Source organism: Meleagris gallopavo, chromosome 1 (genome assembly GCF_905368555.1).
Source record: "Meleagris gallopavo chromosome 1, MGAL_WU_HG_1.1, whole genome shotgun sequence".
Classification (NCBI taxonomy): domain Eukaryota; kingdom Metazoa; phylum Chordata; class Aves; order Galliformes; family Phasianidae; genus Meleagris; species Meleagris gallopavo.
Window position 1 is genome coordinate 59,021,559 of NC_139404.1, and position 15,936 is coordinate 59,037,494.

The following is a 15,936-nucleotide window of genomic DNA, read 5'->3' on the forward strand; positions in this document are numbered from 1 at the left end:
TGCAGCATGACTTAACTCAGGGAGAAATTTGGGGTGTGCCCAGGATGTCATAAAATCATAGAATCATCGAATGGCCTGGATTGAAAAGGACCTCAAAGATCATCTAGTTTCAACCCCTCTGCTATGTGCAGGGTCACCAACCACCAGACCAGGCTGGCCAGAGCCACATCCAGCCTGGCCTTGAATGCCTCCAGGGATGGAGCATCCACAACCTCCTTGGGCAACCTGTTCCAGTGTGTCACCACCCTCTGTGTGAAAAACTTCCTCCTAATATCTAACCTAAACCTTCCCTGTCTTGGTTTAAGACCATTCCCCCTTTCCCTATCACTATCCACCCATGTAAACAGCCATTCCCCCTCCTGTTTATATTCTCCCTTCAAGTACTGGAAGGCCACAATGAGGTGTCCCCGGAGCTTTTTCTTCTCCAAGCTAAACAAGCCCAGTTCCCTCAATCTTTTTTCATGTCCATTCACCTCACTTACTCCAAGCTTTTTGCCAAGAAGCGCTAATTCTTTTTGTGAGTGAACGGGAGTTATCGATAGGACATGAGTGGGTCGGGATGGGCGGGACGGGCTCCTACAGCGCAGCCACCACAGTGACGCTTTGATGGAAATTTTGGAAGAGGGGCAGCTTGATCAGAATAGGGAAAACAACCCCCGTGGCACCGCAACGCCTCCCGTCCCGCAGAGGCTGCTCGGCACACCGTGGTTGCGGTGCCCGTGCGGGCTCTCCGGCTGAACGCGGCCCAGGGACCGATGCCACCGCCGCACCGCTCCGCCCGGAGCTCCGCGCCCCACCCGGGCCGAGCCCCCCCCGCGGCGGGCGGAGGTGACAGCGCGGCAAGGAGCATGCGTGCGGGGGGGTAGGGAGGAGGAGGAGGAGGAGGAGGAGAGGAGGAGGAGGAGGGATGGCGCGGGGAGGCGGCCGCTGTTTATTTGCAGCCGGGCAGGCTGCGCCCCGGCAGAGCGCGAGTGGCCGCCGCCGGCGCCGCCGGTGCCGCTGCCCGCCCCGCAGCATGCGGGCGGCGGAGCCGGGGCTCGCAGCGCGGCTCCCCGCGCAAGGTCCCGCGCCATGGTGACGGGCTCGGCGCTGGGAAACCGCAGCCGGGACCGAGCCGCGCCGCCGCCGGCCCCGCGCCCCTCGGTGCTGCCGCCGGGGCAGTGCGGCGGGGCGGCGGCGGCGGCGGTGCTGGCGGGGCTGTGCGCGCTGTGCTACGGCAACTCGCTGCGGGGAGAGTTCGTGCACGACGACGTCTGGGCCATCGTCAACAACCCCGACGTGCGGGCGGCCGCCCCCGTGGCCGCCGCTTTCGCCAACGACTTCTGGGGCAAGCGGATGGCGGAGAACACCAGCCACAAGTCCTACCGGCCCCTCTGCGTCCTCACCTTCAAGTAAGTGCCCGGGGCCGGGTGATGATGCCGCGGGTGCGCCCCGGCCCCGACGGTGCGCGAACAGGTGTCTGCGGGCTGCCGGGGGGACCGAGCGCTCGGGGAAGCACCTCCGAGTGAGAGGTGCGCAGAGCGACTTCCCCAGAAGTTCTTCCTGCCGCTCAGCCCTCTGCTTTATTCCCAGTACTTCGCTCCGCGGTTGGGTGAGCGTGCCGGGAAGTTGTGCCGTTCCGAAGTGGAGCCGTTCCCCAGCTTAGCCGCTCTCCGCGGTCCCCACGCGGTCCCCGAGCGGAGTTCCGGCTCTCCGGGGAGGGGAGCAGCAAAGAACTGATGGTTCCTTCTCTAATCCCAGAAGGAAGAACGAGATCCTCTCCTCCTCCTCTCAGAGTAGAACGTGTAGCAGCTCGGCGCGGTCACCAGTCAGTCGCTTTGTCAGCTTTGGCGTTAGCTTGTTCTGTTTGCCGTATTCTGACGTAATCACAAATGATGGTGAATGTTTATTCCGTTTTAGTATTTAAAAATGTTTGAGTGCTTGCGGGGAGCTGCGCGGAACAGCTGATGTAGCAGGTGATGCCGAGCACGGGGCTCCCGGTGATCAGCAGTCAGACTGTGCACTGCGAACCTAAGGCGGTCGTAAGGAGCAAACTCTATAGGCAGCACTAAGTGTGCCGGGAGGAGGTGGTGGTTAGGACCTGCTGAGTAACTGTCCATTCAAATACCTGGTATTTATAAATAACATCTCACGAACTCTCCAAAAATAGAGCCTTTCTGTAAGACAAGAACAGTTAGGGGAAATGCAGCATCTTTGTGCCCTAAGGACAAGCTTAGAGCTGAGGGCAGTCGGCACCAGCTATTTGGGAACCGTTTTGTGGCTGGGTGGAACATCCCCCATACACAAAACTGAATAGTGCAGATGCCCACGAACTGAGTTGTTCAAGACAGACTGTATGTGTTCTTGAGGCAGTTCTAAGCAGGTTTCCGGAGAGAACGAAGGGGTAGGAGGCTGCCTCGGGCAGAGCCAGCTCAATGCACACGGACTGCCTCCTTCGTTAGGTGCTCAGCCAAACTGTTGCGCAGCTGGGGAGCCCTCCGGTGGATCCATTACGCCCACATCAGTGGGGAATTCAAGAGGTGAATGAACCTCCACACATCACCATGCGACTACAGTGCTGGACTCGGCTGCTGGTCTTGGCTGTGTAGATCAGGTTGTGGAGTTGAGGTTAAATTATGCTAATTAACAGAGTCTTAAACTTTAATAATGGAATGGAAACTGAATGCTTTAGATCGCACTTATATATCTTGATGGAACTGGTTTACCCTTTGCTATTTGAAGGAAGAAGGAGGAAAAGGGGAAAATAAGGATGAAACACTGTCCCATCTACTCCTTTTTGGAAACCAGTGAGGTAGACTTTCAGAGCAAGACTTTATTTTCAAGTGCGTATAATAAGCATACAGCCAAAGCCTAGGGTCAAAGGCACAGTCATTTGTTCACTGGTTGGCACTGCATTTGGAATGAGGAAGGGATCATTTATCTTCCCTGGCTGCAGAGGAAGGCTATTTCCAGTGTCCCAAATACCCTTCCAGCCCTTTGCCTTTCCTCATTCTTCTCACTCCCTACCTTTCAGTAGGGAGCCAGACGCAGATGTAAAGACCTGAGTAGAATGGATCCTCCCTACCCAGCGCTCCCAAGCAGGATACAGTGAGAATGTTCTGCCAGATGATGCTGAGCTGTGGCTGAGCTGCGTGCTGTTTGCTCTGATGTCCTGCCCAGCACCACCTTGCTGGTTTTGCTCTGTCCTTCTGCAGGAGGAGAAGCACTCTACCCCACTGGTTGTTAAATGCTCAACAGGAGTGGTCTTTTAACAAAATTGAAATGAATAGCAGCATCATTCTTTGCACCTTCCTGTGGTCATTTTCACCTGGAAGACTTGCCTACCTACAGATCCTCAGTACACAGATACTTTGTCTACATCTCTTTTCTGTCCTTTGTGGCTGCGAAAGTGAAAGGACTCATGATGCCCCATGGACTTGTCATTTAATGGAGCGTATCTTTCATATATGCTACATATTCTTGAAATGATCTCAATTAAAAGAATTTATCACTGCTCTGTCAAAAAACCCAATATCTTGACTAAACACTGCTGTAAATCTTGTAACGGTGGTTCAGCATCCTTCACTTATTGGAAATCCTAAATGACAGTCCTAATTCTAGCAGATTAATGCTCTTGCGCCAAACAGTGAAAAGAGCTCAGCTATTTGGCACTATTCGCACTGGGTCTGTCAGAATGAATGATGAGAGGAAAATATGAGTGGCCTGTGCTACTAGAATCACTCAGCAAAACTTTAAAATTTTCACAGATCTGCTAGGTTTTCTTCTTGTCTGCATGTGGGTTAACATCAGAGGGAGAAAAAGCCTGCATGTGAACTGTTGAATTAAATATTGTTTACTTTGTGTCTTTGAACTTCTCTCACCTTTTCTTCTGACTTCAGTAAAGGAAAGAAGCATTGAAACTGGTTGGTTCAGAGACATCCCTGCTGTGCTTGGATACCTGTTGGGTGACAGGACTAGCATCTGCAAAGGACATGACATCATAGGCAGTGATTTTGTTTAGACCTCAGGAAAACTTCATGCTTTCTTCTCCAAGATGTAATTCAATATACTTATTTTTAAAGAAGGTCACTTTTTGGACTTGCGATATTCAATTTCTTGGTGCCTTCCACATAAAATGTTAAGGTAAAGGGGAGGAAGAGAAGAACTGCCAGCTCTATAATTCACTCAGGATTTTATATTGAAACTGAGTGTTTTCTACCTTGTACCTTGTCTCCACTAACAGAAGTTTGGTGAGATATTTTTCCCTCTCTAGCACTTACATTATTTCTTGGCTCTAGTGATTTTGCAAAGTATTTCTCAACTGTTGGAGCAGAAGGTGAAATCCTCAGTACCACCTCTCCTCTCTCTTCTTGCTTTTCTAATCTCTGTTTAGATGAGTGTTTCTGTGATGAAAATCTAAGTGGTGGTTTGATGTAGTCAGCAATGCAGTAGGCTTTGCCTCAAGGTGTGTGGTAGAAGGAGATGACAAGAATAAATACTTATTTTTTTCTTTTAAACCCAAATGTCAAAATTTAAAGAATCTTAATCATATCACCCCTAGTTCTCCAGGTGTCTGAGCAAAGGCCCAAGAGAAGGAAGCCCACTTGGTCTCTTTGATGAGGAGGTGGAGGGCACTGCTTCTGACACAGCAGAAGGCAGGTATCAGTGAGGGAGGTGCCACAAGACCATGAATAACAGCTCACTGGAGGCAAAAGGCTGGCAGAGAAGATACTGGCTGGTTATGGCCATTTAGTTGTTGCAGTGACTCAGGAAGATGAAGTTGGCTGGAGGACTGCAGATGATACCTGGTCTTCCTTGAAGGAGATGGATGTCACAGTTCACTGGAAATGAGCTCAGATCCATGAGGGGGTAAGAGTGCTTCCTCCAGCTGCTGCTTGGGCTGTTTGGGTCTGGAAGGAAGAGCTGGGAGAGATAAGTCATTGAGAGAAACTCAGTTGTCCCACGGGAAAAGACATAGGCACACAGTTGGAATGTCGAGCTATCTCACTAGTCCTCTGACAGTAAAAATGGAAAGAAAAAAAAAAAAAAAAAAAGAACCATCCCATGCTCACTTGCTGACAGCAAGAATGGATGGCTATGCCTGCAGAGGCTGTTGGTCGGTGGTAGCTTGGGTAGCATGAATGCCTTGGGGGAAAAAATGGGATCCTTCAGCTACAGTTCACATGGTGCAGGCACTGTGAGCCTAGTATGAGACTACCAATGGCTTTAGATCAAACCCTGAAGTGATTGTGAGCTTTGGTTAGATGTAAATATGGAGCCAAAAAGAGAATTAATTCAATAAGTCACTGCCAACCTTCTGATCTATCTAGTTGCATACAGCTGATCTTTCTGTTTTTTCAGCTGTATCAGTGGCATGAGTTTCAAGGACAGGCAGCTTAGAAAAAACAACCAGATTTTAAATTTCATTTGTTCTTCCTTAATGGTTTATTACCTTTTGACATCACAGGGTAACATAGCGAGTTATAATGTGTCAGGTTAAATATGCACCGCACAAGTATTTTCTTTCCTCTGTGTATCTATATTAAGGCAGTATCACAGTGCTTAAGATTATGTCAGTATTTCTCCTATGAATGTTGGTTAAGCATTCCTACCCTCACTATGGCAGTCATTCTCCATATACTGATGCTCTGATGCATGCCATGAAATCAGTACAGCACTGGTGTAGCCACAGTGGGCTAAAGCTGCAAGGCAGGTGAGGTTACTGAGAAGTGGCACTGCTTGTATTAGACCAGTTGTGTTGTAGTTGCAATAAATGAGTGCATTTCTAGATGTGTATGCCTTGATTCTGACCAAGGCGGGACCACGTGGCTGCCATTTTAGATTTGGGGGAGGATGTGTGTGCCTCAAAGCTTGTCTTTTTTCCAGCTCTGGAGTTGCTCATATGAAGCTGATTTAGAGAAGACTTTTTTTTTTCTGCCCACCACATTGAGTGTAATTACTGTTTAGAAATAGAAGGAGTGATCTGGAACCAAACAGGGAATGTAGCAGCGTGTCCAATTTTTTTTTTTTTTTTTTCTTTTGGTTGTAGGAGTGGGCTGTGCCCCTCCAGGGGAGTGGAGCTGGCAGGGTTGCTTGGACTTCACGGGATGAGGCCAGGTGGCTGCTGATGAAGCCCAGTGCTTAGGGAGGGCCTTAAATCCTGCAGGACTGTAGGAAGGCTGGGAGCTGTAGGGTGGTGCTGGAGCCTGCGGCCTGGCAGCCTTATGGGTGGCAAAGCTTGTGGGTGCCTGCATTCTGCTGAGCCAGTGGTCAGGCCCAAAGTGAGAATCTGCCCTCACGTGCATGGGGAGCTGTGGGAACTGTGCATGAACCGTGTTTGACTTCTGTCTGGTTGCAAAATCTTCTCTGTGGCTAAAACTTGTAACAAAGCTTGTTTCTCTCTCGAATTGAAAAGGCTTTTATTTTAAGGGGAAGCATTCCTAAAAAGGCCTGGGCAGGTTCTGTGCAAAGATGTGGCTGAGGTGAATGCAATCACATCTGTGTTCGCTGCTTTTGTTACTGCTGTTTTGCCTGTATGACACCTACTGATTCCTACTCCTTTTTGCACCAATGTCACTCTTAATTTTCTTTTATCTCCTTTTACCTAAAAGACTCAGCTCTGAACCTGCCTTCTCCCTCACAGGAGCATGCTGTCAGTGCTGTTTAGAGTCCACAAAAATGAAGAGCTCTGGCTGCTGCTGGTTAGCTGAGGGCATTTCTCAGCATTTGCTTGCTGTGTTTCTGACTTCTTTCCTGGGCTTTCTCATTTAATGTCTCTCAGAGTTAAAAGAAAAGAGTGTTGCTCTGTTTTTATATGTTAAACTTGGTTTTCTGTTCAGCTCAGTATAAATTTGAGTGGCATCTCCTATGGTCTGCAGCTTGAGCTAAAAGATTACCAAACTTGCTTCAAGTTTGATGGAAAAACTTTTGCATCGCATTTGAAATGTGCTCATAATTTCAGACTAGGTTTCCACTAGTTCCATTCTCTCCTCTTGATGCCCTAAGTTCATTCTGCCATACCTTGTCTTTTATCCTTGCAGTACGTAGAAGGGGACTGCTGGTGTTAAAACATCCAAGTTATTCATCCCCACCACTATCAAACCCTGGAATGCATGTTACTCTCTTGCTATACTTTTGGAAAACAGCATGGATGTGCCAGCACTGCAAACTGCTGTGCATATTGCACTACTATCTGGTATGGGATGGTGAAGAGTTTTGTGAGATGTTCATTTCTTCCTGTGTGTTGCCGTTGCAGATGTAACGGTTGAGGACAGCTTTTAAGACAAACTCCCATTTGCTCAAAATCTTGATAAAACAACATCTTGTCAGTCTGTAAATTGCCAATCTGGCTTTTTCCTTGACTGTTTGTGGAAATAAATGTAAAGCTAGGTGAATGGTATATTCAGTATTCTTAGCATAGGAATGACTGCCAAACCACACTTTCTAGTGTAGCACTAGGAATTTTTGCTTAGCGTATTTGCCGCTGCCAAGGTGCTGTTGCTTCTCAGTCTAATTGTGATTCCTGTTTTCTTTTGCTAACCCTGCTAGAAAGCAATAACCTGCTTTGAATGCCAGCATTTACCCAATCCTCTTGTAAGTGGTGGCTTTGCTCTAAGGAAACTGATCTTGCTTGGGAATTGATATGGTCTCTGTCTTCTCACCCATCCTTTTATAGAAAGTTGGGTAAAAAAGGCACGTAAGCTTTATTGCCTATTTAATTCCAAGGCATTGTACTGTGCTATGAAAGTTTACCAGCACAAAGTACTGCTGTGCAAGGGAATTCTGCTGCACTTGTGCTGGCTGTCCTATGAATGCTGCTGCAAATGGAACTGATGTTCTTTTTTTTTTTTTTTTTTTACTGCTGCAGGTATTTCTTAATCTTTGAGCTGTTTCCACACAGAACTTCAGCCACTGTTGCCACTGATGCAGCTGTGCCATTTTTGGAGTACAGATGCTCATTTTCCTGGCATGTTGTAGATGCATCCCTGGTGATTATGATACTTCACACTAAAATCATGAATTAGTTTACATTAAATTTGTCATATACATCACACAAATTTAAAAGGAAAGGAAGATCACAAGAAACTTAATCCATTCTTGTCTGCTAGATTAACTCATAAATCTGCATGTGAGCCTTCTTCTGTAAAAACTGTGAGGGTTTTATGAGGTGTGGGATGCTCTGAGGATTTCCATTAAGCGTTACTTGCTATAACAAATTACCATTATTATTCTGTGCATTTCTATTTCATAACATGTTGTGGTTTTTGTTAGTCTGTTGAAAATAATAAAACAGTTTAAACTAAACAAGAGTTGCTGGGGGATAATAACAAAGTCTATAAAAAGAGAAACTCTCCAATTATGGTTTACAGTATTATTAAATCATAAGCAGTCTTAAAAAGGTTGAATGAGTCTTTGTGCAAGTGGATAAAAAGTGCTATATTACAGCCCAAGGCAATTATCTACATAGGTTGCTCTGAAAGTAATGCCTCTTATTTATTTCCATGGAAACTTCAACAGCTACAAGGAACACAATGACACTATTTGATAGAGCAAATTCTCAGCTACAAAGTGCTATTTTTCAAGATAGTTACCACCATTAGCTCTGCATTTTCACCAGTGAAGATCAAGTGTGAATTGCTTTGCCAAGGAGAAGTGTCCCTGCTGACTTCTTTGGAATACAAGTATGTGCCTTGGCTGGACTGCAGCATGGCATTCAGTGAACCTTTAATGAGCAGTGCCTGTGGAAGCTTCTTTCTGAGAGCACAGCTCTGTAGATCCTTTTCCTGAAGCAGACAGAGGAGGAAAGGAAAAGCTGCAAGGCTGGCTGTGCCAGACCCAGCCCACATATGCTGGAACACTTGGACGCACAAGCTGGTGTTGGGACTGGGGTCTTTGCTCAAATACACACCAGTGTGGTCTGGGTGAGGAGTAGCGCTGGGAATTTTGTAATGAGTTTTTCTCTTGGTGATGTCTTGATTGATGCTGTATTAGAAAATACCTGAGAATGTCATATGGCTTCCTTGGCACACATGCTTCTTTTTCTTTCACTCCCCCTGGGCCTTTTTGAGGGCCTTTTGCATTTGAACTGCCTTTCACCGCTTCTCAGAAGGATTAGCACACTCTTTGCCTGCAGGAACTCTTCCAGCAGAGATGCTGAGGCAGTGCCAATTTCTTCTTCCATAAGTGTTTAATGGGGAGTTCCCTTTAGGAAAGTTTAGGAAAGACCTCCTTGGATGAGATGGTGGTGTCTCCCTTTTCGAGTGTGTTCACTTGCTTTACTCAGCCCTGTATCTTTGTAGTACTATTTTCAAATACCTTTATGGTCTGATAGAAGCAGTCAGCTCACAAAGTTAGGCCAGCTCATCTGGTCTCCCAGCTATGTGCTCTATGAAGGCTGTAGCATATATCTTAACAACTGTACTTCAGCTGAGGCAGATGTTGTGATCTTCATGCACATCTTTCAGCCTTTTCAATGCTGCAAGTTAGAAATGATAGTAATATTGGTGAGTTTGGGGCTGGTAAGTTTAAAAATTAAAAAAAAAAAAAAAAAAAGAAACATATAACTTTTTTTGTGTGTGTGTGTGTGTGTGTTTGTGTGTGTGTGCTGGCTTAAATATGGAAGTGTAAGGGCCATCCCCTCCCATTCCTATGCCCAAGAATTGCTCTGCAGTGGGAGAAACTAGGCTTTCTGTAGTAGGCTGCCTTTTTCCCCACAGCCTGGTGAGTGTGCAGGGCGACTGTACAAAGTTTTTGTGGCTTGGATTAGAGCTGTGTGGAGCCCCAAATCTGCTCACTCATTTGATGTGCGGTAAAGTCAGCTCCTGCTAACGTTTCAAAATCATTCTGCTGGGATTGTTTAGGGACAAAAGAATGTTTCCTTTATTGCCGCGTGGCCTAATTTCTTATGACAAAGAGCTTCGTAACCAAAACACTGGTGTGAATATAGTATGTGCACACAATTGCATTTGATGTTCATGGGCCACCTAAGATGGTATTCAAAACATACAACGAGCCATGTTTGCACCCAGATTTTGCTGCTTAAGCACAGGCTTAACTGAATAGCATGGTGATGTTATGTTTGTGCTTTGTTCTGCTTCTATGTTGGTTTGTTTGTTTGTTTGTTTGTTTGTTTAATTCTTCATTAAAGAACATACAAGGGAATAACCAAGATGTGAGGCTGATGCTTTCGCATAGCTATTTTCAAGAACTTAGATCAGGTAATTTCCAGCTAACTTACTTTTCAGTTTTCAGTCGTGTTGTTTGCTCCCAAAAGTGGTAGGTGTAAAGAGAACCCCTGACTTTGGGTAGGGGATGTGATGGGGAGGGAAGACTTGTCCATGTGCGGTTTTACCTTTCTTGCCAATAGAGTTGCTTTACAGGATGGGAGAAATGATCAAGCAACTTCCATGCAGGCTAGTGAGAGATTTTCCAAGAGTGCTGTTGGATATTGTGTCTTTTAGTAACTGGTCCTTGCATGTCAGCCAAATAAATCATAGAAATTGTTTGAGTAGGGAAGGGAGAGAAGGAAGGGACAATTAAAGGTCATCTAGTCCAACTCCCCTGCAACAGGGACAGTGACAGCTAGAGCTAAATAAGCAGTAATCTTTCATTTTTGGTATGGGGTTTGTCAGTATTGCCTGATAACCAGACTTGCTTGTCTTCACTGTTCTCACCTGCCCTCATCTGCTTTGGCAATTGTATTTCTGAGGAAGGCACAATTTGACATTGTTTTTAGGGGGAGCTGTGGTCCATCACACTGATTTACAGCCAGCAATAATTCCGGGATCTGAAGAACTGGTCCTGCAGTGGTCCCTGCCATTGTGCACATCTGCAGATATATGGGTGGGAATGTTGCTTAGGTTGCTGCCTCCATTCTTTCTGGGCAGGCTGGCCCCCAGGCTGGTGGGTTCACATGGCTGCAGTGTATTTGCAGCTGGAACTCTGGCTGGGTGTCTCTTGCTGCTGTTTGTTGCCATCTTCGTTCTGGCCAGCCACTGCCCCCCGTACCAACTGCTGGGTGCCAGGAGCTGCTGAGGCCTTTCTCATTGCTCGGTGCCACCCTGCAGTGAGAAGAGGGGACGCCTTGCTGCCCTCCATTCCTCCTCTGTCTTCTGTGCTCAGCACTGAGTGAAAGGAGTGCCTGCAGCCTGCTCCAGGTTGCTGTGTGCCTGGGCCCCTCCGCAGCCACTCTGCATTAGGGAGAGCGGGAGGAGACACAGGAGTCCAGGGGCAGACTCTGAAGTACTAGAAATAGAGAGACACTTAACTAGCTTTACTTTTTCTATTATTATTATTGTCCTTTGAAACTGTATTGTCCTTTTGAACTGTTTATTGTCCTGTCTTGAAAGAAGTCCAATTGGAGCAACTGGAATGAACGTTCATGCTGAATTTCAGCAATTCTTGCTGTCCAAACCAAAGTACTCTGCATCTCCAAAGGAACAGCTGTCTGTAGCTTCTATGACACTGCCTGGAGACTGCAAGCACTTGGGGCTGTCCACAGAGCAGCTCAGTGGACACCAGTCTCAATCCTGCTCTCTTCCTTAGGGCTTGCCTGGAGGCTGCAGGGAGCTTGCAGCCGTCGGCTACACTCCTCCTGTTGTCCCAGCACAGCAGCTCAGTGGATGCCAGTCTCATTGTGGTTCTCTTCCTCAGGGCTTGCTTGGAGGACCATTGGCTGGACTTCTGTAGTTCTCATGCAGCAGCTCAGAGGACACCATTTTTAATCCTGCCCTCTTCCTTAGGGCTTGTTTGGAGGCTGCAGGGAGCTGTGAACCATCTGCTGGACTCCTGTCCGAGTGCAGCAGTTCAGTGGACACCAGTCCCAGTCCAGCCCTCTTCCTCCACCTGGAGGCCACAGGGAATTTAGGGCCATCCTCTGGGTTCCTCCTGTGGTCCTCAGCACAGCAGCTAGAGGACACCAGTCCCAATTCAAGTCCTTCCCTTTTCCTCAGAGCTAAGGGAAGAAGAAGTGAGAGAGCTTGGGGAAGGATGAGGATTGGGACAGGGAAGGAAGGGCGAAGGAGCAGCAACTGGCGCTGGGGCACTCTGGCAGGTGATGACATTTCAACACTGAGATGGAAATTGAGAGCCCCTGGTGTTCTGCCAATGGATGTGGCAATGTCTCTTAGCAAGCATGGTGTTATAGTGCTTGCCTTGCCTGTATGGAGATGGATCCACCTCCATTGGTTCTTCCTCTGGAGGCAGATCCACCTCCATGGGCTTGATGTTGCCTTCAGGAGGATCAGCACACTTTGGCTCAGGTTCACTGCTGCTCCCCTGAAGGCTGAACTACTTTGGTGGAGGAGGCAGGAAAAAAATCTTTATGTAAGGTGTTTCTTTTGCCAGAAGATGGCCACAAGTCGCAAGTCAGTTACTGACTGTTGTCAGGGTCCCTGTGTTTATGAGGGTTGGCAGGGAGCTGGCTCATGACTTTATAACACAATACCATGGTGGGTGTGACCGTCAGGATGTCCCATGACATTGAAAACATGGCTGTGTTGGGCCATGTTGCTATGGCCTGACAGTTGCCCTCCTTGCCACTCCACTAGTGGGATTCTGTAGGACTCCTTTTTCAAACAAGTTTTCTTTAATCATTTAATCTATTACTCCAGTAAAGATCTGGAAGTTATGTTCAGTAAATTTGTGGATGATACTAAATGGGAGAAGCGTTGACTCCTTTGAGTGCGGAGAGGCGTTGCCCCAAAACCTTGGCAAATTCAAAGTTGGTTGCCATCTGCATGAAGAAAAGCAAGTGCTGGATTCTGCACCAGGGGTGGGACAACCCGGGATCAATGTACAGATGGAGGATTGAGAGGCTGGAGAGCAGCCCCAGGAAAGGGACCTAAGGGTTCTGTTTGGCAGCAAGTTGAATCTGAGCCAGCAGTGCGCCCTGGAACCAAAAAGGCCAACAGAGCCTTGGGGTGCATCAGGGCCAGCACTGCCACTAGGTGAGGTTTGTCCCACTCTGCTCTGTGCTGTGTGGCTTCACCTTGAGCACTGGATGCTACAGCATAAGAAGGACATAAAACTATGAGTGAGTGTCCAAAGGAGTGCTCCAAAGATGGTGAAGCATCTGGAGGGCAAGGTGTGTGAGGAGCAGCTGAGGGCCCTGGATTTGCTCAGCCCAGAGCAGAGGAGCTGAGGGGAGGCCTGATGGCGGCTGCAGCTCCTCACAGGGAGCGGAGGGCAGTGCTGAGCTCTGCTCTGTGTGACAGCGACAGGGCCCGAGGGAACGGCATGGAGCTGTGTCAGGGGAGGGCAGCTGGGGGTCAGGGACAGGGTCTGCACTACAGGGTGGTGGGCATGGAATGGGCTGCCCAGGGCAGTGGGCACGACCCCGGGTACCAGAGTTAAAGGGATATTTGGACAGTGTTTGGGTGGTGCTGTGCGTGGCCAGGAGTTGGACTCGATGGTCTTTGTGGGTCCCTTCCAACTCAGGATATTCCATGATTCTACGATATGAGGGAAAGGGATGTCTGCTGCAGCTCTGCAGTAGCAACAGGAGTGCTGGGGGAAAAAAAAATAGGAAAAAAAAAAATGACGACCCTGCTCTTTATGTCTATCTGTACCATAGAATGGCTGGGATTGCAACGGAACTTAAGGATCATAAGTACCAGCTCCACCTTCTGCAGACAGGGTTGCTAACTGTTAGATTAAGTGCTAGATCAGGTTGCCCAGGGCCCCATCCAACCTCGCCTTGAACACCTCCTAGGATAAGGCATTATGCGGTCTCATGCCTTGTCATGATGTAGTTGCATCAACCCATACTTCAATGGGAAAGGTCATAGTAAAATTCCACTTTTCCCAAACTCTGTGGGTTTCAGCTATTGCCTCCACAAACGCTCCAATGAGAACAGAAGGGAAATGCTCAAGTAAGTCGCCTGGTGCATTAAATTGAGTTGACCCCAAGAATGTAGCCCAGGACAGATAGCAGCACACTGCTGCTTCTCAGGAAGGAATGTAGAGAGTATTTATAAAAGCCATGTGTTGTCTGTCCCTCACAGACATACCACACCTCCTCTGTCTTACAAAGAAGGAACATGTCTGCATGGTAGTATTGCTGTTGAATCATGAATGTCATGAGATGCCCAATAGCTGCTAGTAACAAAAGGGGGAGGGATTTGTAGCTAAACCTAAAATGCTTAGATTGATTCATATTTTTACTGTTGTCTGCTTTTCTTTTTCTTTTCTATTTTAAATATTCTTAACATTAATACTTCCAAATTCCTTGTTTATATATAAAAACCTCACTGGATACAGACACTGTGTGTGTGTGTATTTGTTCAAATGAGATACAAATGCAGTTACTTCTAAGGAAAATCAAGTTATCTTTAATTGCATGTGAAGCAAATCCTGTCAGCAGCTGTTAAGCAAGTTGACTGTAAAAAACAATGACCAGAAAAATGCTTTAATATACACTGTGTCAAACAAATGTCATAACAGCTAGTTATATGCTTCTTTCATGAGAGACACAAATAACAAACTCTCATTCAATCTAAGATGATCTGAGCTAACTTATCCTGAGCATTAGTGTCCTCACAAAAATGATGCTGACTAGTATAGAAGCTTCTCAGTGTAGTCCAGTTGTCAGTAAAGCCTGGAAACAGGCAAGTGGTGTGTTTCTGATGTGGGACTATGCTAGTGGATGCTGGGAAGCACATCTATTGCTTTAGCATAGCAAACCTGTCTTAACGCAGGGGCATAGTCCTCTCCCATCTCCATATTATGAAGCTTGCCAAATTCAACTGCATATTTTAGGAGGAAAATTGGGGAAGTGGTTTCTCTTTAATCAGATAAACCAGAAGTTCAGAGCAATTTTCACTAATTAGTTTAATAGCACTTACATTAGCAGACTGCAAATCAGGCAGAAAGCATAATTCAGAGCATTTGCAAGTTGTCCTGCTATCTCAAAGCTGCCCCAGCCTGGTTATGGCTCTTGTTTTTAATTTCAGGTTAAACATCTTGCTGGCTGGAATGAACCCCTTCTATTTCCACGCAGTGAATGTAATTCTACACTGTCTGGTGACTCTCGTGCTGATGTATACTTGTGACAAAGCTGTGTTCAAGGACTGTCGACTTGCTTTTGTCACAGCGCTGTTCTTTGCTGTGCATCCCATTCACACCGAGGCTGTAAGTATGTGACACCAAAAAAAAAAAAAAAACAACCAACAAAAAAGGTGGCAAAGAAGCTAAAAATAGAAGTACACCCTATTTATTTATTTATTTATTTATTTAGTAAGAAACCTCTGAGTCATATGCCATGTGGTAGTTGTGATCTTTGCTTTGGGAGATCAAAGATGAGAATATACCATAGTTAACAGAATTTGCAGGAGTTCTTAAGGAAGGCATTCATTCAGACTTGCTGTCTTTCTGCTCTGGTGTTCAATTCTCAGTGAGGGTCCTCAGTACCAGTTCAGCAGTAAATGGGCAGTCAGTCATTCTGTGAAAATGTCAAGCCTGCCATAACCAAAGAGCTCATTGAGGCCTCTCTTTCCTGCTGGGACATTGTTCCATGCCTTCACTTGCCTTCTGTAGTCATCAGTGTAAGGGAGAAACACTGTAGGGAGCATCAGTATGTGTTTGGACCAAGATCACTTGGATAGAGGTCATATGGCCCATGGATTAATTTGTATGGCTTTGAATTAAAAAAATAAGAGTACCATCCTCAGAAAAAAGTGTTAGCATAAATACTATGGTAAGTGCACAGAGCAGCAGCCCATACTGCACTTTTTTCTGCTTGTTCTATGAAAACAGTTAAAGACTTACTTATTCCGCAGCCACAGTCTAATAGTGTGGGGAGTTACTTCTCCTGTGGATAAAGTAAGTCTTGCTGTCTTTGCAAAGGAAGTGCAATGTGTAGCTGTCCGGGCTTCAAAAAAAAAAAAAAAAAGAAATGCACTCGTTAGCAGAGATACCATTGACATCATAGACTTGTAAGAAGCCTTTGTAAATCAGTGA

General features: G+C 46.6%; 1 protein-coding gene across 3 annotated transcripts in view; it reads left to right on the forward strand.

Annotated features, from left to right (window-relative positions):
• Positions 1–896: 896 nt before the first annotated feature.
• TMTC1 (transmembrane O-mannosyltransferase targeting cadherins 1) overlaps positions 897–15,936 on the forward strand; it is a 152,636-nt gene continuing 137,596 nt past the window's right edge. The window contains exons 1-3 of one of the 3 annotated variants that reach the window (XM_085229566.1): positions 1,251–1,391; positions 4,541–4,848; positions 14,931–15,108. In XM_085229566.1, coding sequence (XP_085085692.1) covers positions 4,808–4,848; positions 14,931–15,108 — 219 coding nt within the window. In that variant the 5' untranslated portion in view covers positions 1,251–1,391; positions 4,541–4,807. Of the gene's footprint in view, positions 1,392–4,540; positions 4,849–14,930; positions 15,109–15,936 lie in introns of all 3 variants that reach the window. The other 2 variants (XM_085229557.1, XM_085229560.1) reach the window with 2 other exon arrangements.